This window comes from Corythoichthys intestinalis, chromosome 16 (assembly GCF_030265065.1).
Source record: "Corythoichthys intestinalis isolate RoL2023-P3 chromosome 16, ASM3026506v1, whole genome shotgun sequence".
NCBI lineage: Eukaryota > Metazoa > Chordata > Actinopteri > Syngnathiformes > Syngnathidae > Corythoichthys > Corythoichthys intestinalis.
Window position 1 is genome coordinate 19137891 of NC_080410.1, and position 22687 is coordinate 19160577.

General features: G+C 39.2%; 1 protein-coding gene across 3 annotated transcripts in view; it reads right to left on the bottom strand.

Moving 5' to 3' along the window:
- ilf3b (interleukin enhancer binding factor 3b) overlaps nt 1–22687 on the bottom strand; it is a 33728-nt gene that overhangs the window by 3988 nt on the left and 7053 nt on the right. For all 3 annotated transcript variants that reach the window (XM_057861446.1, XM_057861445.1, XM_057861447.1), the window contains exons 5-13: nt 17224–17371; nt 15768–15859; nt 9610–9705; nt 8394–8505; nt 8195–8292; nt 8017–8125; nt 7822–7938; nt 7099–7304; nt 1998–2174 (exon numbers count right to left, since the gene is read on the bottom strand). In XM_057861446.1, the coding sequence (XP_057717429.1) occupies nt 1998–2174; nt 7099–7304; nt 7822–7938; nt 8017–8125; nt 8195–8292; nt 8394–8505; nt 9610–9705; nt 15768–15859; nt 17224–17371 (1155 nt within the window). The remainder of the gene's footprint in view (nt 1–1997; nt 2175–7098; nt 7305–7821; nt 7939–8016; nt 8126–8194; nt 8293–8393; nt 8506–9609; nt 9706–15767; nt 15860–17223; nt 17372–22687) is intronic.

The following is a 22687-nucleotide window of genomic DNA, read 5'->3' on the forward strand; positions in this document are numbered from 1 at the left end:
GATATGGCGTTACCCAACGACATTTTTCCTTCAATTTTACTGACATTTTAATTAAATATTGCTCAGAAAAAAATCTTATATAATATGGCATAATTTTGATTCATATAACTTCTATATACACTGCTGGCCAAAAGTATTGGCACCCCTGCAATTCTGTCAGATAATGCCCAATTTCTCCCAGAAAATGACAGGAATTACAAATGCTTTGCCAGTAATATCTTGATTTATTTTGCTTGAAATGAAAAAACACAACAGGGAATGAAAAAAAAAAAAAAAATGAAATCATGATCATTTTACACAAAACTCCAAAAATGGGCCTGACAAAAGTATTGGCACCCTTTGAAAAATCATGTGATGCTTCTCTAATTTGTGTAATTGACCACACCTGTTACTTACCTGTGGCATATAACAGGTGGTGGCAATAACTAAATCACACTTGCAGCCAGTTAAAAGGGATTAAAGTTGACTCAACCTCCGTCCTGTTTCTTCATGTGTACCACATTGAGCATGGAGAAAAGAAAGAAGACCAAAGAACTGTCTGAGGACTTGAGAAGCAAAAATTGTGAGGAAGCATGGGCAATCTCAAGGCTACAAGTCCATCTCCAAAGACCTGAATGTTCCTGTGTTTACCGTGCGCAGTGTCATCAATAAGTGTAAAGCCCATTGCACTGTGGCTAACCTCGCTAGATGTGGACGGGGGAAAAAAATGATGAGAGATTTGATGAGAGAAAGATTGTGCAGATGGTGGATAAGAACCTCGACTAACATCCAAACAAGTTCAAGCTGTCCTGCAGTCCGAGGGTACAACAGTGTCAGCCCGTACTATCCGTCGGCGTCTGAATGAAAAGGGACTCTATGGTAGGATATCCAGGAAGACCCCACTTCTGACCCTGAGACCTAAAATAGCCAGGCTGGAGTTTGCCAAATCTTACCTGAGAAAGCCAAAAATGTTTTGGAAGAATGTTCTCTGCTCAGATGAGACAAAATTGCAGCTTTTTGGGAAAAGGCATCAATGTAGAGATTACAGGGGGAAAAAATGAGTCCTTCAAAGAAAAGAACACTGTCCCCACAGTCAAACATAGCGGAGTTTCCCTGATGTTTTGGGGTTGCTTTGCTACCTCTGGCACTGGACTGCTTAGCCGTGCGCATGGCATTATGAAGTGTGAAGACTACCAACAAATTTTGCAACATAATGTATGGCCCAGTGTGAGAAAGCTGGGTCTCCCTCAGAGGTCATTGGTCTTCCAGCAGGACAATGACCAAAAACACACTTCAAAAAGCACTAGAAAATGGTTTGAGAGAAAGCACTGGAGACTTCTAAAGTGGCCAGCAATGAGTCCAGACCTGAATCCCATAGAGCACCTGTGGAGAGATCTGAAAATGGCAGTTTGGAGAAGGCACCCTTCAAATCTCAGAGACCTGGAGCAATTGGCCAAAGAAGAATGGTCTAAAATTCCAGCAGAGCATTGTAAGAAACTCATTGATGGTTCTTGGTGGTTGTTCGTAGTTATTTTGTCTAAAGGTAGTGTTTTTTGTAAAATGATCATGATTCAATTTTTTTTCATTCTCTTGTGTTTTTTCATTGCAAACAAAATAAATGAAGATATTGCTCCCAAAGCATTTGTAACTGCAATCATTTTCGGGGAGAAATAGAGCATTATCTGACAAATTTGCAGGGCTTACAATACTTTTGGCCAGCAGTGTACACACAACCAAATATTGTTGTTGAACATTGTATATTTTCACAAAACATATTTGAATACTTATATATTTCATTCCTATACTAATTACTATATTATTGTTGCTGTTATTAGTATTATTGTTTTTTTTTTCTTCTCCAGAACGATTTGCTATGCACCAAAACCCACACAATATTATCAAGGAGGCCACAATATTGAACATTTAGGACAGGCAAGCAGTGGGTGTCATTATATCGGCTCATTCTCAATCATCCGAGTATTACTACACAAGTGTAATCAACATCAGGAGCTCTTTACCTCTGCAGCATCAGTGGAATCTGTACTAGCTGTTCCCGTAGGCACGGGTGCAACTTCAGTGGCTGTTACTTCTAGCTTCACATCCTCCACAGTGTCCGTTATAGTGGTATCATCAGGTTTTAGTGGGTCTGGAGTTTTTACTTCCATTCCTGTTGGTAAACCCATGTCTTGCAGTACCTGCAATATTTAAACAGTTATTGTACATACTAAGACAAAACACAGGGGTTTAAAGTGTCACTTTCTTTTGTTTCCCCCACCACCAAAACCTGACACGTCCTTTCCCAGGTAACTTAATTTATGAGTAAATATAAAATATAATAAATAAAAATAAATATTTAAATCCCCATTATCTGTATTGCAGACAAAACTCTTAATCACGAGCAACAAAATAGACTTCCACCCAAGACCTGCAACATGAACCATTTATCAGAGAATCCCATAATTTGACAAATAAAGTCCTAATGAAACCTTTTTTTCAAATTTGTGAAAAGAAATATTGAAATGAATATGTGTAATAAGCGCTCTAATATCTATAACAGTGGTCCCTAAACTATATATATTTTTTCTCAATAGTGTTATTGAAGAATGCAGAGAGGGTTATTTGGTTATTATCTATTTAATTCATAGTGTTACTATTATATATATATATATTTTTTTAAATTTACTTTTGTTCCGTGAAGAATCCAGAATGGGTTATTTAATTGTGGCTTTCTGAAAAACAATAAATTTTTACATTTAGGCACTCCTGCAAACGTCACATTTTTTCTGTTACAAACTGACCCAGCCCCTCATCAGAGAAGGGAAAAGTTAAAGGCCCTCACAGGAAAAAGTTTGGGGACCCCTGATCTATAACCTAGCTAAATCCGTTTTTTTTTTCTCATGGAACCTGCAGATGCATGTGTTGACTTGCATTCATCATTTTTCCCCCCAAAAGAAATGTCAAAATTCCGAATTACTCTCAAAATCATGAAACTTTAGGTGTATCAAATGTGATGCATTTGGCAATAAACGGTTAAAGTCGTGAAGTCGCCTGTGTTGTGTTACATGTAGTTCTTGAAAGATTAATGTCAGTAAGAGTTATAATAATTTGATATCAAAACGCCTCTTAATGTTTTCGTTTTAATAAAATTTGTAAAATTACTTTTTTGGCCACACTGCCGGACTTCCAACGTGTCACTCTTTAACTACATTAACATGTCCTCGGTTCTGCCCTTCCAATTTGAACCCGAGTGGAACGTGTGAAGTACAGCAAAAGCAAAAGACGTGAATCTCACGTAGCGATCATGTGTCAAGTTCGCTAGTGACAGCACTCCCCGGCTCTAGTGATGACAGCATGTGTTTGCAGAGCTTCACAGTAAACTATTCTGTGATCCAACTTATTCCAATATTTTAATGAGGCCCTATTCTCACATAGTAAAACAACAATGCAAAGAGAACTGGCATTTACAAAATAGATATGCAAAATTCACATAAAACTTACTCAGACTTTGGTCAAAGTCTTTCAAACATTTTAGGAACTCGTTTAGCTCAAAAAATACACTGGATGGCAATATTTAGTCGCAATATACAAACTACGATGCTGGGAGCCATTACCAGTAGTCTTGTACGTTGTGAAGACACCATTTAAATGAACGAAAAGTACAATACAGTACAATCGACCCGCAGTTAACAGGGAACTACTGCGACAGTCGAGGGACAAAACACACTCATTGGCTTGATCTCTAATTTAAAAATCGCCATTGACACCTTGTGGTGTATTTAAATCACTACCTTACATAGTTGAAGAGTGACACTGTGGAAGCACGGCAGGGAGCCCATGTGACGTCACGCCTTGCGACGTCAACAACAATGACGAGCTACGAGTTTATTTTTTGATATAACATTTTACAAATTTTATCAAAACAAAAACATTAAGAGGGGTTTTAATATTGAAATTATTATAACGCATACTGACATTTATCTTTTAACCCTTGAGAGTCGAAGGACGCGCCGGCGCGTCCTCAGCGCACGTCGTCTTTGAAGCGCCCTCACGTTTTAATTACGTCACCCACATGCCGTTGGTTGGTCTCGTTTTAAAGTGCGGAAGTTGCGGTTTACTCTCGTTATTATTTGAAGTCAATCGACCAACTAGAACGTGAGATATTGTCATTTAAGTTTTATAGTTTTATTGTCCTCTCAAAAAAACATTAAAACGCTGCATGGATCATTTGTTTATGTCTATATTTCCATCATTTCTAGTCCTTTTTCAAAACGGAAGCTCCATGGAAAAAACACAAATCAAACGAACCCTTTCGAAGTCACAGTTGAAGCACAAAATGCGTTTTTTTTTTTTTTTTTAATAAATATAACTGCGGTGCGAGGTTCAACCGAACGAGAGGGAGGAGTGTTCTGAAGCAGCGAGGTGGCGAGCGACGGCCAGTTGGATACTGCTGGATCGAGCAGCGACTTTGTGTGACTTTGACAATGAACGGAAAACTAAATTTAGCGCAAGCAATTGTGCTTCTGATCAACTTGAGGAAGAGGATGGTCCAAATTCGTCATCATCGTCTTCTTCGGAAGAGTCCTCGAGTGAAGAAAGTGACGGATTTGAACACGTGGGTGACGCCATCGACGAGCAGAGGTAAACCAACTCACTTTTTTTTCATGCTGAAAACGTTTCTTTTGAAAGTTTCTTTTGATATTGCAAGACAAAGTTAATTTTGATGCAATATAAGTGTGTGTTTGTGTATATAATAATAAAATGTGCATATCAGATCAAAGTCGTATGTGCACTGTGGGTATCCCAGGCAGGAATTTATAATTTGTGGTGTTCTTCTTTCTATATGAAGATTAGGGATGTAGCACATATTCAGCTATGGTATTCTTTCTATTGTCATACATATAGATTTCCATTATTATTTATTGCTGTATATATTTTTATTTTATACTTTATTATTTTCATAAATACTGACTTATTTTCATGTACATTTATAGTGACAATGAAAGTAAAGTGAAATGAAAATGGAAGGGTGGAAAGAGGACCGACACCCCATGGAAGTGTGAGTTGTGTGATGTAGCCGTGTCTAATTCCAGGACGAAACTGCTTTTCGGAGTGGCATGACTGAAAAAAATTTAACTTGTTTATTGTAAATATTTTTGAAAATGCTTTTTTTCCCCCCAGTGTTATATATATTTTTTTTCCCACATCAATCTTCTCAATTTGTGTACATAAATGTGTGTTCAAGAAGCTTGATTGTGTGTACATAGTTTTCATCAGGCGATGGGCCGCAATACCTAAACTCATAAAGAGATGGCCTCTAAACACTTTTTGTGTTAGATGGTATATATTTTTTCACTGTTCTTCACTGTTAGGTCTGCTGTATATAACCTGTTTTGACTGGAGCATGTATAAAGGCAAAAAACGCCTATGGCTATACCTGTTGTTTATGTTGAATTGTCAAATATAAGACTATTTATTCTAAATTTTTTTGGTTGAATGTTCATCCTAACATGTTGAATAAATATTACAAAGTTTCAAAACGGTTCGTTACGCATGTTTGGTTGTCAATTGGACATCAATATTAAAAATTTTGACAAAACGATTTTGGAATTTTTGGTCTTTTTGGGCCCAAAATGATGATTTATTATTGATCAGTGAAGGAAACAACAATTTGGACATGAAGTTCAAGGTGTCACAAAAAAAGGGACCAAACCAGGCCATCGTAAACAATTCTTTCTTTGAAATATAAAGGCAACTTCAAAGTAGGGCTGGGCGATATGGCCTTAAACATGTATCACGATAAATTGAGCAGATTTATCTCGATAACGATAAATGCCGATAAATTCGCCCAAGCGGACTGTTATATAATTTGAAAATCTGAATCAATGCATGAAATACAGATTAACTATTTCTTGTTGATTTATTTACCAGCATTCAATTTGATATACTGTATTTAACAATTGTACATGCAGTGTAAACATTAAGTTTATAAAAATGTATTGTAAGCAATAAGAATTCAAGTATGAACATTTATAACAGCGTGTATGACTTGAACAATGTACATTGTCAAAATCAATATGCCTGTGCAAACATGTAATTGTAACACAAATGACTTGCAGCTTGAACAGTACACTTCAAAAAGACAACTTATTGTTAATGGCTGCTGTGACATAATTATTAAATACAAGTGTTTACTTTATGGTTTAAGGGTCCCCCCCCAGTGCATTTTTTAATAAATGCACGCACAATAAAAATAGCTGGGGCCATTTCTCGGTCATTATAAGTTTTGCCGTTGGATTCTACTTTATGCTGAATGCTTTACCATCACAAAAGCTATCAGAGGAATCACACACAGACAGATACAAAATAACGCCACATAGTAATTGCTAGATGCAGTCCGTGCCCAATCCACTCATTAAGTTCAGCCGTTTCGACAATGTTAGAGCCGCTATCCGACTCCATAACGTTCATATGTAGCGTTAGCCGCTAGCTAGCGTTAGCCTCGCTACCAGTAGAAAGCACTGAAAGCACCATCTCCGGAAATCGTGAGAACAAAGGAGGACAGCGGGTGAAAGCCCGTCTGGATGCCACCAAGAGTCTACTAAATGTCGGTTGAAAGTTTGGTGAACCTCCCTTAAGCCACACTCCATCACGTTTTGCTTGTAACGTTAGCTGCTAGCGTTAGCTTACCGGGCTTTTGTTTGATTGGCTTCCTGATGATCACGTGACTCCCTACGTAAGCACATTCACTGCTTTCTTAAAGGGGAATGAACATAGACGAACAACACAGAATCAAAGCGGGATGAAAAGACTATATTTTCTTGTTTTATTAATCTACCGAATTTACTGACATGGTCAAAATTACGTCGGTCATCGTTAAGAATTTCGGTGACGGTAAATTTTCGGTTTACCGCCCTGCTCTACTTCAAAGGCATGCAAAATCAGACAAAATAGGCCCAGACCTTAAAGGGTTAAGAACTAAATGTCTTTCTATCCGTGGTACCCTTTAAAAGGGGGTCTTTAAATCATTAAAACACTAGAAATTTCCTTACAATGTCCATAGGCACGACATTGCTTAACAGTTTGTTTAAACTCACCCTCAACCAACATGAGCTCACTCACCTTGACAGCTACATGTAGCTTGGATGTCCGTTTAGATGGACCGGATGCTTCAAAGGTCTTGCCGTCAACTTCTACAGCCATGGTGAAGACAGGAACATGGACCGGGCCTGTCTGTGATATCAGCTTGTACTGTAAACCAGGCCTCAGCTGGTTGAGTCGCATCAAGGCGTTCATAGCCTGGGGAGGATCAGACTTATCCTCTGCAGCTGGTGGACAAAAGACAATAGCCACTTTCAGCGATAATGTAGTGCACCATTACAGTGTACAGTATGTATACTGGATTCTACTCTGTTTGTGGCTTTCAGACATAGGGAAAAGTAACGATACTTATCAGGCTCAGCCACTTTTGGTTAAACGTCGGTAGGGTGTGTGTGTGTGTGGGGGGGGGGGGGGGGGGGGGGGTTGAGGACTCAAACACAGACATATGTGTGGCATAACCCAAGCCGTTACCAAAACTAAACACACTTCCGAAGATGGACGACGAAGTAGTTGCTGGAAATGATGATGGATTGGAACGCAATATCCGAGCAAAGGGAGCTGAATACGCTGGTGTGCAACATGGAGAAACATTTTCTATTAAACTTAAAAAGTCTGTTATGAACTCATGATTGAGCTTACGCAGAACTTTTGCTATTACCAACTTTTTGGTAAACGAACATAACTCAATCCTCGAAAAGCTTAAACAAAGAAAAAAAATATCCTAAACTGTGAAAGTTAACTTACATTTCTTCTGCAGTTTTTTCTTCTTCTTATTGGGACTCTTGTCTTCAATTCCCTCTTCCTCCTCCTCAATGGGTCGCTTCATTGGTGGGGCATATGCAGTACTGGGTGGGATTTGCACTGATCCACAATTATGCGGAAAAGTTTAATTTCACATATTCAATTACATTACAACTCTTGGGCACAAGGTTTGTTTACCTATATAATCAATTCGTGGTCCAGGAGTTTTCTTGGGTATCTTGGAGGGAAGCGGATCCATTCCAAGCACTTTGTGAATCTGTCCAAAGGCTGACAGCCTTAAGGCATACTAAGGATACAAAAAGGGGTAAATTCTACATGTAGTGCCTACGTTGCCACCACAGGGCATCTTTCTTACTTGTGCACTCAATGTGATGTCTTCTCTCTGCTGATAATCCAAGTGAGCTATAGCATCTGTAGGTTCTTTTTCACACGGATCAGCAACTCCAGCTCCATCTGCAGAAGAGAAAATTTTAATTTGAGCACCTTGCTTTAAAAAAAAAAAAAAAAAAAAAATTGTCAAACGGTATTGTTCAGTTACATATACAAAAATTTACCTGGCATCAGGATTCCTGAAGAGAGACATTCTAAGACTCTGCGCATTGCTTCTCCTGCCATCATGGGCCGGTTTCCAGTGCCAATGGCTTTTTCACAGATCAACTCCAGTGGCTACACAGTAGAGAAGATTAACATTTTTAAGTTTTAATAAGACCAGCTAGTCCAGGGGTGGGCAAACCGGTCCTCGAGGGCCGCAGTGGGTCCTGGTCTTTCTTCCAACTGACCCAGCACAGAGAGTTTAAATAGTTTATCCAATGAGGTTTCAGCAGAAATGAGAAGCACCTGCTAGCAATCGACTGACTGCACTTCAGATTGGTGAAAAGGTGTCCTCTTAATGGGTTGCAACAAAAACCCGCACCCACTGCGGCCCTTTGTGGAATAGTTTACCCACCCCTGAGTCATACAATGCTTGCTAAAAACCAACACAACTCAGTTTCAGGCTCAAGCTAGTTTAAAACTGAAGTAAGCCTTAAATAATCCCTACAACCTGCTATTCCCCTCCCTTTCTTTTCTATCCATGGTTCTGCAGACAATTAGATTTGTTGTTATGCAAGTACCAGGCAACATTGTGCTTCTTACCCGTCCACACAACTCAGGAGCACTAGGAAGAGTTTATCGATTAATACAATTTAATTTGGGAGGAATCATTAACGAATTCAGAACCAGAATTTTTCTATATTCATGCAATCAAGCAGAGTGTGGGATTTTCCATATTTGACACTTGAAATTATTCAACTTTAACTGGTAATGACATTTTCAAAAATGTAAAAAAATTGGGGGAAAAAATGTTCATGACATGATCCTTTGATGATTTAGGAATAAAAAGATGCACATGCATGTTTTAACTATTTTTTTAGTTTAGAAATACTCATTGAAAAATCAACCCTTTTCACAAAAAAGCTCAGCGTGTATAGAGATAAATTGCGCTGCCCAAAAAAAAAAAAAAAAAAAGAAATTCTCTTATTTTGTCCCTCTTCATTCTTGTGCCTCCTGCACGAAGGTTTAGCAAAATCTCATCACTGACCCTGACCGAGTCTGACTCATCAAAAGTGACTGCAATCTTCTTTGATCAGTTCCCTGACTCTCACAGTTTCTAGGAAAAACAGCTGAGGATGACCTTTTGGTTTCATTGTATATCAGACAAAGATTCTGGACTCTTGTGTGAGGACTTCCAAATTCCAATTATTGTATGGTTATGAAAGAGCCTTAACTCACCCAGCCACCAAGTGGGGTCCATGTGGGGATGCAAGCACACAGATCCCTTAGAACCCGAATAACAATTACACAGGAGCGCAGCCCGTTGGCTCTGGCCTGAGGAAACAATAAGTGGGGGTAAAGGGTGCGGGCATGGGACGACAAGCAAATTAAGTCAAAAAAAGGAGTAATGACCATGGGAAGCTAATTAATTTATCCAAACAAAATGTAATTAAACTTTAAAAACTGCCACAAAAACTATCATGACCTTAACCTACACATTGTAGAAAATAATGTCAAAACACCTTAAGTGACCCATACTCAGGACTGATAGTGAGTCAGTTGACAATGAAATTTATAGCATTGTGAACAAAGCAAAAAAACAAAAAAACAAATCACAATTACCGGTAAGTGTAGCCAAAGATGGCTCGAACATAATTCAAGCTTTGAATAGGAGCGCATTTTAATGAAATGTGACAAGTGTGTGGATTGTCAATATGCCAACGTTATTGTCAGAAAAATTAAAAAACACACAAATACTAGAACAGTACTCAAGGTGCAATATTTCTGATTGATTTGCGACGTACTGCAACATAGAGAATGGGGAAAGATGAGGCTAAAATGGCTGCAGTAATGAAGCACTCATTGTTATAAAAATAAAAGAACCGAAAGACCACACAAAGATACTATAATCTACACTCAAAGAAGGAACAAACAATCCAAACGTTACACTGCATGTGATATCATTAGATTTGTAGCTATAGTACGACTGCATGATTTGTCCACACAACATAAAAGCACTTTCTCTTCCAAACGTCTACATTAACAATAGCGGTGCAACGGTTTGCGGTTCAAAACCGAACCGTTCGGTTCGCCCTGTACGGTTCAATACGCCTTTATGAACCGCACCTTTTCGGTTTTGCAATTAATGTATTCCGAACGCTAGTGGAATGAATTGATCGAGCTCTGTGTGCCTGTGTGTGACGTGAAGCACCGCTGTGGAGAAATTCCCACCCCGCAAGTAAATGTCGGATCGCTGTCAAGCTCCTGTGTAATAGAAGCAGAGTAACGCCCTCTCTCGCTTACGAGCGAAGTGAAACAAGAAAGAAATAGCTATGGAGAGCGGTGGAGAGACCGAATTTTGAGGAAGCACCGGCTTCTATCAAATCTGCGGTGTGGCAACATTTTGGTTTCCCCGTGGACTACAATGCGCAAGAAGAGAAAATATTGAAGAAAAAAAAATTGCAAGCATTGCTCGGCGCTTGTTCCCCATGGTAATGGCAACATTTTTATAACATGACTCCAGCACCTCAGCCTGCATCACCCAAAGATATCACTTTCTCAGGGCAGGACAACCCCGAAGATGACACCAGTGAAAACCCACGGCAGGCTTCGTTAATTTATTTGCAATGCTTGACCCGCGTTACCTTGTTCCCTCGCGGACATATTTTTCCAACAACGTAATCCCCGACATTTATGAAATGGCACGCAAAGCCATCGAAGATGATTTCGCTAAAGCACAGTTTCGCCCTGACCACTGATGGTTGGACGTCCCGTGCTACAGAGTGCTACTACCTAAGCCTGTCGCAATATGCAAGAATTCCATTTATCGCACGGCAAATAAAAATGAAGGCGATAATTGTTCCGCTGCGATTTATCGCCTCGCGTGCACCTGCGTGCGCGCGTGCGGCTGACGTGCTGTTAAAAGTTCAGCTTCTTTGTTACCAACAACGCAAAATGCAATTTAGTTCTGTTTTTAGTTTAGTGCAATTTAAGTTTAGTGCAGGTGGAGAAAAAAAAGAAAAGGTGACGCTTACCATTGAAATGAAGATGTGAATGATAGCAAAATATAAGCATGGTGTGTGCATCTATGAACTGGGTCATAGAATGCCGATCTCGGCCGGCGGTCCCCCTCCGTTTGCCAGTCTTTATAAGTTAAGGTGACAGTTTTTATTGTGGTAACATCGCCTAAGTAATCGCCAGCTTCGTCAGGTTTCAAATAATTTATTCCATCAACTCGCCGAGTGTCCACTGCTGTTGACGCCAGGATTGAAACAAGGTAAAATAGCGCTCTCCTGCTCACCGTCAGCCCCGCGGTGCGTTCAGGTACAGCAAAAAAAGTCTGCCACATTAGAAGCCCATTTGTTACATTATTACAGGTACTGCACTGTATTAATGTTATTATTGCTATTATTATATTATTGTTATTCTGATTTTTATTCATATTTCATTTGTTTTGCTCTTTGCAATTGCTATTCGCAATAGTAACAGCAGTATTTATTAAGGATGTAGTGTGGGTTTTTGGGCTGTGGAACGAATTATTGGAATTAAAATGTATTCTTATGGGAACATCCTGCTCGACATACGACCATTTCGACTTACAAACAAGCTCCTGGAATGAATTAACTTCGTATGTCGAGGTACCTCTGTGTTACACATGGAACGCCATAGCAGAAGCTATGAGGGGAAACGTTTTCACTTGCCTAGATGCTTAAATTATTAAGTGGAATTTTATTTTTCTTAAAAAACACATTTTATTTCTTCTGTGTTTCTGTGCAGTTTTAATATTGTTGTCTTTTACTTAAAAGAGGCATGGTCAATTGTTTTTAGTTGTGATTTCCTAAAAAGTATTTTTGAATTTAAGAGTAAACATTTATTGCGTTTAAATGGGTGCACATGATCTATTAATATATACTGTATTCTCACAGTGTTATTGTAATTTTTTTTTTTTTTTTAAATTGGGGGGGGGGGGGGGGGGTGTGCAATAAAATCGCATTTCGCAATAATTTATGAAATAAATTATCGCACACCAAAATTTGTTATCGCGACAGGCCTACTACTACCTAACTGTGACGGTCCACTATAATTCATACCTGTCAAGTTGTACGGTCTCGTCGTAATTTGTACAAGTGAGCACTGATTTTTAAATGTGTACACCGTACGTTACGCTCAAAATCTGCGCGTTTTTCGTGCATTACGTTTTTTGTTTTTTTTCATCCGTTCGGATTTGGTCACCGAATCTGCAACGAGACAATGTTCGTTAATACGTTGGTTGAATGACGCGAGAAAAAGTCAGACACGGAGAGAGAAGTGTGTTGAGACTAGGGCTGCAGCTATCGAATATTTTAGTAATCGAGTAATCGACTGAAAATTCTATCGATTAATCGAGTAATCGGATAAAACAAATATATTTTTAGGTGAAGAGCAATTATACATATACATGAGAAAACAAGACATTTCATGTAATCTTGAACCATTTTCAGTCAATCAATGTCTTTATTTTCGATGTATATTGTTGAAAATAGCCAACAATTGCATCTCAGATGTAACTAGAATTAAAAAAAAAAAAGACTAATTCACTGCTTTCACTCAAAACACTTTTAGATCTTATTAATATATATATATATATCTTACCTAAAAATGCCATTACGCTTGATAACACACATCACTTAAAAGTTAGGATTTTTTCCCCACGTGTTTCAATTGAATTTCTCTTTGTGTCAAGCCATTTTTAAGTTCTAGTTAAGTTTTAAGTTAGTCTAAACTGTAAGTCCTGACAGGATTTTGAGTTTTTGCTGTGTTCAAAATAAATGTATGATACAGGCTGTATTGGAGCACATTAGGGACCAGTGCTACTTGGTGTTTTATCCAGCAATGACCACTGAGCTAAAATCTATAGTTAGCATGATTAAGTTTTTATTTTACACCCTCATCACTCCACAATGCTATGTTATGTTAAAGCCTGTATGTAAGACACGTTAGCCACGCATCGACAGTGGTCTTAATTAATTGAAACCTAGCCCTCCGCAGGGCTAACGTTCCGTGAGCTAGTAGCGACAGTAACGTTAATCTTATTTATCAGCGCTTAGCGCTCTTTATTAGCGCTTAGCGCTGTACTGCTTTAAGATGGCGGCTGTTTACAAACGCTGCCCAGACGCGGCCGAGTCTGTAATTTGGCATCTAGTTCAACATACATGTGATCTCTATGAGACGCACCAGACGCTGCCTGTTACCAATGTAGCATTGTGCGGGCTAGTATTTAGCAACGTCGGCGTCGTTCGTGGCGGCTGTCGGCTGCGGTTTTTTTTTTTTCTCTCTTCCTCTTCCTCTCCGCACGTGACAGCGCGCTGTCCCGCATTAAAAGTAGTCCTAGCAAAACGTGATGCTTAGAGCTGTCAAACTAAACGATTACTCGAGGTGAATAAAATTACTCGGATCAGTTTTTAAACTCGAGTTACTCGAGTTGCTCGAGTACTCGTTTCAGCTCTAGTTGAGACGCTGTAGCAAACGCGATGCTAGGCTAGGTGGCTCCAATATTTCCTGACTGTAGCCGACAGAATACAATCTACGCCTAGATATCTCATGCATATAGAACTACATGTGAAATGACAGCGTTAGTAAACAGCCGCCATTTTTGAGCAGTAAACTTCTCAGAAAGGCTCCGTTGTAGTAAACCTTCCGAGCAAACCTAAGCCACTTTTTATCTAAAATACTCCTAAATCGGCAAAATCTTGACTTGAGTCTATCTTTAGAGGATGAAACAGTTTTAAAATTTTCACCTGTCGAAGGTAGACAGAAGGGAACTAATGCAAAAACGGGAGCAATTTTATCAACTTTAACGGTTGATTTACAACATTAAATGACCTCCAAACATAGCAAAGTTTACTATGTTTTTGGGTTTGTTTGTTTTTTTTTAATGAAAAAAAAAAAAAACATGAAAGGTATCACCAGTTACTTTCCCAAGTAACTTTTTTTCTACTGTGTGTGTATTTCAGTAGCCAGTCACTACACTACCCAAAGAGCTAAGAGGCATTTTAACAGTCGAAAATGTTTACATTTCAAGTGTTTATTTTTTTTAAAGCAAAATAAAGGCAGTTAAAAAAAAAAAAAAAAAAAAAAGCAAAACACAAACTGAAACCGAACCGAAACCGTGATCCCTAAACAGAGTTTCAAACCGAACAGTGGGCTAATTGAACCGTTGCACCCCTAATTAACAACTCAGGGCTCAAAGTTAACCGCTTCCCGCAAGCGGAGATAACATAGAACATGCCTGATCAGGCAAGTTTATGAAGAAAATACACATACAAGTAAGAGCTGTGTGCAAATATGCGGTGACTCGATTTGTCATTCGAGTGGGGATGGGGAAGCCGTCAGATAATTCAAGCAGTGATTATTGTTACATTGTTACACCTGTAAGAGCGAGTTGCCCTGAATGTACATGAGAATGGTGCGCGTGGCTTCTTAAAAAAAAAAACGCCAGGTCTCGACGATAACTCATTCACTGCCTGTGACAATGATGGACTTCAAATCCATTTCAACTGGGATGGCTGGTATTATTGAGTGATCATGTTTCATTGCCACTGACAGCGATAGACGTCCAATCCAATTTGGCTGGGGACCTGGTGGCGATCGAACAATCGCTAGCAGCCCTCAGATTAAAAACAGATTCGACGTCTATCGCTGTAATGGCAGCCAAGGAGGAAATGAAATCAGGTGTCCAGCTAACTTGCATGAATGTAAATCTGAAACCGAGGGCCAGGGACCAATTGAGGTCCACATGACAGTATTTTGCATCCTTCTACTTGACATCTAAGTTTTGTTTTAGCGTGGCTCCTCATTATTGCTTTAGGCTATTAGCTCTATCTAGAAGTAAATGTTGGTACTTGGTCAAGTTCAAATCTGCGTCTAATAAGTAATCCTGAACAAAGAGGGCAACTTGAAGTGTGCCACTGTATAGGCAACCCCTCCAAAAACAGGATTTGTCCTAAAATGTTAACTTTGAGCCCTGCAACCCTTTGCTTGCATGACAACTAGTTGTACTATGACTACTATCAACAGTGGAACAATAGAAATATTGCACCTGGATACCTGGTTAGTCCATCAAATGCCAATGTATTTTTGCCTGACTGGATGAAATGGGTAGCTTTTAGGACAAATCAAAGCTGTCAATTAAGTAGCTGTGAGATTTAAATAGAACTCAAATACCCCTATAGCTGAAAAAGTAACTAACTTGATTGCACTGTCATGGCAAAGATTTTGATTAATCATTAATAAAAAGTACACTCTATTAGAGCCGTTAAAGATAAATTCAAATGTGAAATCAAAGACAAGACAACAAGAGCATATGAATGAAACTTGATACTACTTGTTTTAGAGACAAATAAAGACAAGATCCAAACCTGGAACCACTTAGCGTGGCGAAGAGACGCCAAGGCAATAATGCATTTCTGCCTGTCCAGAGCATCCGGGGGATCGTTGACTGATAGCGTTTCTATTGGCAGGTGGAATAAGAAGACAAGGTACAGTTTGACCAAGGGGAGTTCTGTCATCCGGCCAGGGGGAACACAGGCAGCTTTCCCAAGCCACAGGCAGAAGAGGTAAGGGGAGGGGGACTCCTCCACTGGAGAACCACTAAATGCGCTTAACCTCCGTGTTGATATGGTTTTACATGTTTCTAGCAGGACCAAAATCTACATCAAACTAACTACAAAATATAATGTGAAGGTTGCATCTCCATGGTTGCATATCTGTGGTGTACTTTTTCTGATACAAACAGGAGGAAGAGCCCCTCCCCTTTGCCCCAATACTGGGTACACTGCACTTTGCCCCTTCCGAGACAGAGAGCGGCCAGTTGGTCAAAGGTCCAGCGTCCCTAAAATTGACAAACTAGAAGGCTTGACAGAGACAATCAGAATTGGAACCACAGGTACATGTTATCAGGTACACAAAAGGTGAGTGTCAAAACAAGTCTGCACTTCAGCAAAACTGATGGCTTACAAAGACCCAAACTGGGGATCAGCATCAGCACAGGGTTGCAAATGAGGCCCTTGTACAGTACTTTCTGAAACTCTTGACCCCCATTTCCACCAACTGGGGATGATTCAGTGCACATGGGTCCTTAATTGCATTTTTTTTTTTTTTTTTTTAATCTAACGATACAAAAAATGATTTCGGCTAAAAGCAACAACATACATTCTTCTATATTACTGTTAATTAATTGAACGCAAAGGAAAAAAGCAGGGTTTACGAGAAAAAAAATGAAAGGAGGATTGAGAGTCAGCAAACTGTCAGGTAGTGCATTTATTTTCGTGTAATTTGGTGAAGAACCCATAGATCTACATGCCCTCTGTGCGAAATACAGATAGATTTTTTTTGTCCTTATCTGCAACCCTCAGCTATTCAGTGCAACATTGCACTCAGCCCACTACTGGGCTGACCAACCAAGGACAGTTTCACGATAACTTGTGCTACACATTTTTGCTGCAATGCAAACCGTTCATGAATGATAAAACACATGCAAACAAAGTGGTCTCTTTTTGTTTAAATTCTCAGTAAGCCTTCATTTCTTTTGTGACCTTGACCATAATATTGGAAGACAAATCCATGTCTTCAGCAAAACTACCTGCCCTATACTGTATATTGGGCCATCAAAAATGTACTATTACATTACATGGAACTATGAGATTGTCTACAGAGCTATAAGTATAGCACAGTTTAATTATGTGACAGTGTTTTCTTGTCCCCTAGCTCCATTGAAGGCCCAATAAACAATATCTATCTTGTCTGCATGTCCTCCCAGCTGGAAATGGAGGGATGCTACAAAAAGAATCGACACTAAAGTCTAATGGCACTTACCGCCAGCAGCAGCCTTCTCCATCTCCTCTCGAACTAACGGAGACGTCAGGTGAATGGTTAGGGTCAGAGGCGGTTCCTTTGTATTTTCAATGATAATAGCGGCCTCCCGGATGTGTTGACTCACAACATACTCATCTTCTGTGATGGCCTGCAGGAAATACACATTTTTTCATCTGTTATCAATTGCACATTTACCAACGCATGCTTTGAAATTCATTCAAACTGGAAAGACTGACTGTCGATGCTCATCTTTTAGTGCCATCGACGGCGCATGACATCTAATCCCTTTTGACTGTCTCCCAGTCAAAAGGGTCTAGCGCCGTCAATGGCAACCATTGAGTTAATATCAGTGCAAGTAAGAACGATAAGGGGGAAAAAACAGCATGCCCAGTTCTTTTTAAACAAGACATTTTTTTTAATGTGTTGATGATGAGCATTCACTGCCAGTCAGTCCAATCAGTTCAGATGAATTGAACTCATTGAAATTAACAGCAGAAGGATGAAACGATCCACACAACTGGATATCCATCATCATCATCAATGACACTGAAAGAGTTTAAGAGCACACGAACGGCTGAGCTGTTAGTCTGGGCTTTTAGCCCAGTGCAGAGCTGTGTAGAAAGAGTTGCGACACTCTCTGATCTCTCCGCGGGTGGTCCAGGTATTCATGTAGGCGTGAGACGTGAGTAGTTCCAAGCATAAGCAGCACTGTAAAGGTTTTCAATGGAACTGACAGCAGTGATTGCGACACTTATGGGAAAATGGATAATATCATGTATCATGTGTCATTGCATTATAACATATTTATAAATGCTATTTTTACATTTGGAGCGGTAAGGCGACAACTGAAAACTAAACTGTTACGCAAAAGGGAACTTTCCCATGTTGTGGAGAGTCATGTTTGTGTTAGCATTAGCACTGGAAATCGAATTTTACATGCATGATGAAATGCAAGATGATTTAGTTTTTTTTTTCACAGATAGAATACAATTTTTGAATGAATTTGTCATTGTCATCATCATCATCAAAATCATTAACAGTTTTAGAGTGTGGAATTTGTTTACCAGAAGGGAAGACGAAGACGAAGACAGACAAGGAAGACGGGAAAAGCAAATGCTTATCGGAAACCCGTCCCCCATCAGCCCGGGTCACACAAACAGCATATTGTGTATCAGTCCAGTCATAGTCTTACGCATTTCGTTCAAAAGTCATTGATTGCCATGGAAATTTCACATATTGTCAATTTGAGTTAATTGTATCAGTTGATGTCCAAGTAGGTAAGGTGCTGGCTGGACATGGGCGTTGGTTGGATGTCGGTCTCATCGTAGAAAATATTTTATCCATAGAACTCAGTGCCCAATCTACAAGTTCCATTTTGTCTCAGGTCAAACACAGCACTCACGTTGCAATGGCAGCTCAGTAGTGTACTTTTGCTGAAGGGCATGTCCTAAGAGCAAGTGTTATGTCTTATTCTCTGACCCTGACATTTAATCATCCTTTGCTGTGAAAACATCTTATCTGTGATGTGTGTGCGTTTTACAGTTGCGATGGAGTTTGGTCAATGTACTGTTTTATTATATTTTGTTTATACATTTTTTTGAAGTAACTTAATGAATTTATATTCGTTAGCGCTGCATCACATGTATTCCATAGGCGAGCCCCAGTGTTTACAATCGAGAACGATTTCATTGTAGTCCTAATGGTCTGATAGGTACACATTCTGCTTCCTCTCAGATCGTAGGAGGATTCTCTTCGTTGGAGCAATGCTTGCAGGTTAGTTGGGAGACTGTTTGTGTTGGCCTTATACAGTACTTCTCAAATAGTGGGGCGCGCCCCCCTGGGGGGGCGCAGAGCGATGCCAGGGGGGGCGCATGTGACCTCGGGGAACATGTTTTTTTTTTGCCCTCCTGGAATAAAGTGTACTTGCACATCCACTCAGTAGGTGGCAGTGGCGCTCTCATTTTCAGAGTGCGCGCAGTATTTTTGAACTAAGGAAGAGCACTGAGCACACACAGACAACAGATATGAAGAGCAGTGTGCCACCGCCGTTTTCGAAAGCCGTTTTACGACCGGACTCACTCACGCAGCGACCCACTGTCTTGTCCGGTTCTCACGTCGCCGCCCGAGAAGTGCCGTTTTCGGCTTGGGATCGTCACGACGACCGCCCTCACCTACGGTTCTACCTCGGCCGCCGTGAATGCGCTTTTTTCGTGCCGTTTGCCTTTTAGCTTTGACTTTTAATACAGTGGGTGATGATGAAAGACCACTGTTTACTGTGTCTAAAAATAATTATAGCAGACAGCCAAAAGCCAAATCAATTAAAACGCCACTTAAAGACATTAGACCCCAATCTCATTGTTAAGCCGCTTGATTTTTTCAGTGAAAACGTGCCGAATATTGCCAACAATCATCCTGCTTTGTCAGTGTTATATCAGTAAGCTAGTGAGCATTGTTAGCATGCTCATTGCAAAAATAACTCCACACCATTGCAAAGGAGGTAAATACTGTGAGCAGCAAAAATAAGAACTGTCCTGTCCAAGGACACTTTTTTTTTCTTTTATTCAGATTTGTTTTTTCGGTCAAATTTCTTGGCACATTGTCCTCATGAGTGAATGTTTCTAATCAATTTTGTTATTATTTACTGATTTTATGACATGTTATTTTTCTGTATCAAATGGTCAAAAATGTACCTTGAGTGTATTTTTAGTTTGGCTGTGATTTTTTTTAAAAATTCAGGCAAATTGATGCACGTCAAGTCTTCTCTGTTACAAACAAAACAATGTTAATAAAGTTATACTTTATTATAAGTTGATCTACGTTACTTTTTTTCTTTAATAGAAAAAAAGGACACAATGTTAGGCAGATGCGTATTTATAATAGTAATTTTATAGACAAATGATACTATTTACAGTGGCGGCAGAGAGTTTGGGGGGGGCGCGAAACATTTACGTCTTCCTTGGGGGGGGCGTGACAGAAAATAATTGAGAAGCACTGGCCTTATACATCATTTGAGCTATTTTTTAATTAACCAGGTTGTGAAATTTTAATAGCCTGGACTTGATGAAAAGTTAATTGGTATGTGCTCTGAACGGTGCTCCATGAATAATTCTGATGGCTTTTTTTTTGAAGGATAAAGAGTGGGCTTAGGTGAGTTGCATATGTACGTCCCCAGCTCTCTCGGCAGTAATTGAGGTGCGGCAGAACGAGTGCGCAGTATAGGGTTTGGAGAGCCCTCGTATCTAGCATGTTTTGAACTCTAAAGAGAATCGAGATGCTCCTAGCGAGTTTGTTGCGCAATTTCTCCACATGCGGCTTCCAAGTTAGGCGGTGATCAAGAACTATACCTAATACTTTGTGTTGTTGTACTCTTTGTATCACAACATTATTTATTTGTATGTTTAGGTTCTTATTCAGTCCTTTTCTTCCAAATAGAATGTATTTAGTTTTCTCGAGGTTCAGAGATAATTTATTTGCATCAAACCATTTTTGCAGTTTTGCTAATTCTGCATTTATTTGTATAGATAGACTCTGTGGGTCCTTTCCAGAACAAAAGATGTTGGTGTCGTCCGCAAAAAGTACCATTTTTAGTAGTTTAGATGCTTGATGCAAATCATTTATGTCGGTCCCAGGACAGAGCCTTGGGGCACGCCACATGTAATTAGACATGTAGACGATCTGCACCCATCATATGTAACATATTGCGAGCGACTTTCCAGGTAGCTTCTCACCCAGTTTAGAACGATGCCTCGCATTCCAAGTCTCTCTAGTTTGTCCAGTAGGATATTGTGGTTAACAGTATCAAAGGCTTTTTTTAAGTCCAGGAAAATGCCCACGGAGTATTCTTTTCGGTCAACAGCATCTGTGATCAGTTCTATAGACTCTGCTAGGGCCTGCGCCGTGGAGTGGTTTTTTCTAAACCCGTATTGGCTATCATATAATAAATGATGTTTTGTAATGTATTTGTCAAGTCGATTGTTGAAGAGTTTTTCAAGAATTTATTGAAGAGTTTTTCAAGAATTTTTCCAGAGAATGTCAAGATTTCCTTGATTCAGTTACTTGTGGTAACACATTAAATATAACACATATTTTGTTCCCAGGTTCTGAGTGATAGTTCCTAGTTTATTTTGCCGCACTGACATATAAAAACACTTTTGTTTCCCAAATAGTTAGGGTTTGTGGTCATGACTCTGAAATTCTATTTTAAACTTTCCTTTGCTTTTAATGTTTCGTACATAGAGTTACAAAAATTGTACAAAAATCCTCTCGGGCTACTATTTCAGAATCAAGTTAACAGTTCAAAACCGAAAATAAAATACTCAAGTCCCCATTCTTTATCAGCAGCTATAAACTACATTCCATTAATTTAATGTTGTGAATCAACCGTTAAAGTTGTTAAAATTGCTCCCGTTAGTCCATAGTTTCCCTTCTGTCTACTTAAGACGTGAAAGTTTTAAAACCGTTTCATTATTTAAAGATTGATTCAAGTCAAGATTTTGCCGATTTAGTATTTTAGATAAAAAGTTAATTAAGGTTCACTCGGAAGGTTCGCTACAACAGCCTTCCAGAGAAGTCTACTGGTTTAAGATGCCAGCTGTTTACCAAAGCCGGCGATTTGGTCATTTCGAATCTAGTTTTCTAAACATGTGCTAATGCAGCTGAGTATCATTTTGCATCTACTTCTATATACATGTGATATCTACCGTAGCATTAAGTGGGCGTAGTCTGTAGCAGCTGTCGGCTGCAGTCAGGTATTTTTTTTTTATTTTTTTTTTTATCTAGCAGCATAAGTTGAGCATGTTTACTCTCGGTCCGTTCTTCATTGCGTTTTAAATGTGTTGATGTTCATTTGTTGCCAGCAGAAAGGAACTTTACCCATGTTGTGCAAAGTTTCTTGTTTGTGTTAGCAGCACGGGAAATCGACTTTTATATTGAAATGTAAGATTTAGTTGTTTTTTTCCCCACAACTAGAATACCGTTTTTCCAGAGAATGTCGAGATTTCCTTGATTCACTTAACTGTGGTAACACTTAAACACATATTTTGTTCCCAGATTCTAAGCGGTAGTTCCTAGTTTGTTTCGCTGCATTGACATATATAAAACATGTTTTCCCCAAAAAGTGTGGGTTTGTGATCATGACTTTGAAATTGTATTTTCTACTTTCCTTTACTGTTGTACTTGTGCACATGTGTGTACATTTTCCTCCTTATTTTATAGACTCATTTTGACCTGAAACACAAATAAATGGCATTTGACTGATATTTTCTACATAAGTAGGATGTAAAATCGGAAATTTTTAATATAGCCTCTAATTTTAGCAAAACCACACCTGTACCTCTTTAGAGGCATTTTTCATTTAGTGTGGATCCATGCAACACAAATAAAATGATTACAAGCCAGGAACAAAATTTTATTATTTTCTGTAACATGGTATAATGTATACACAATAACAATGTATAAGAAAATC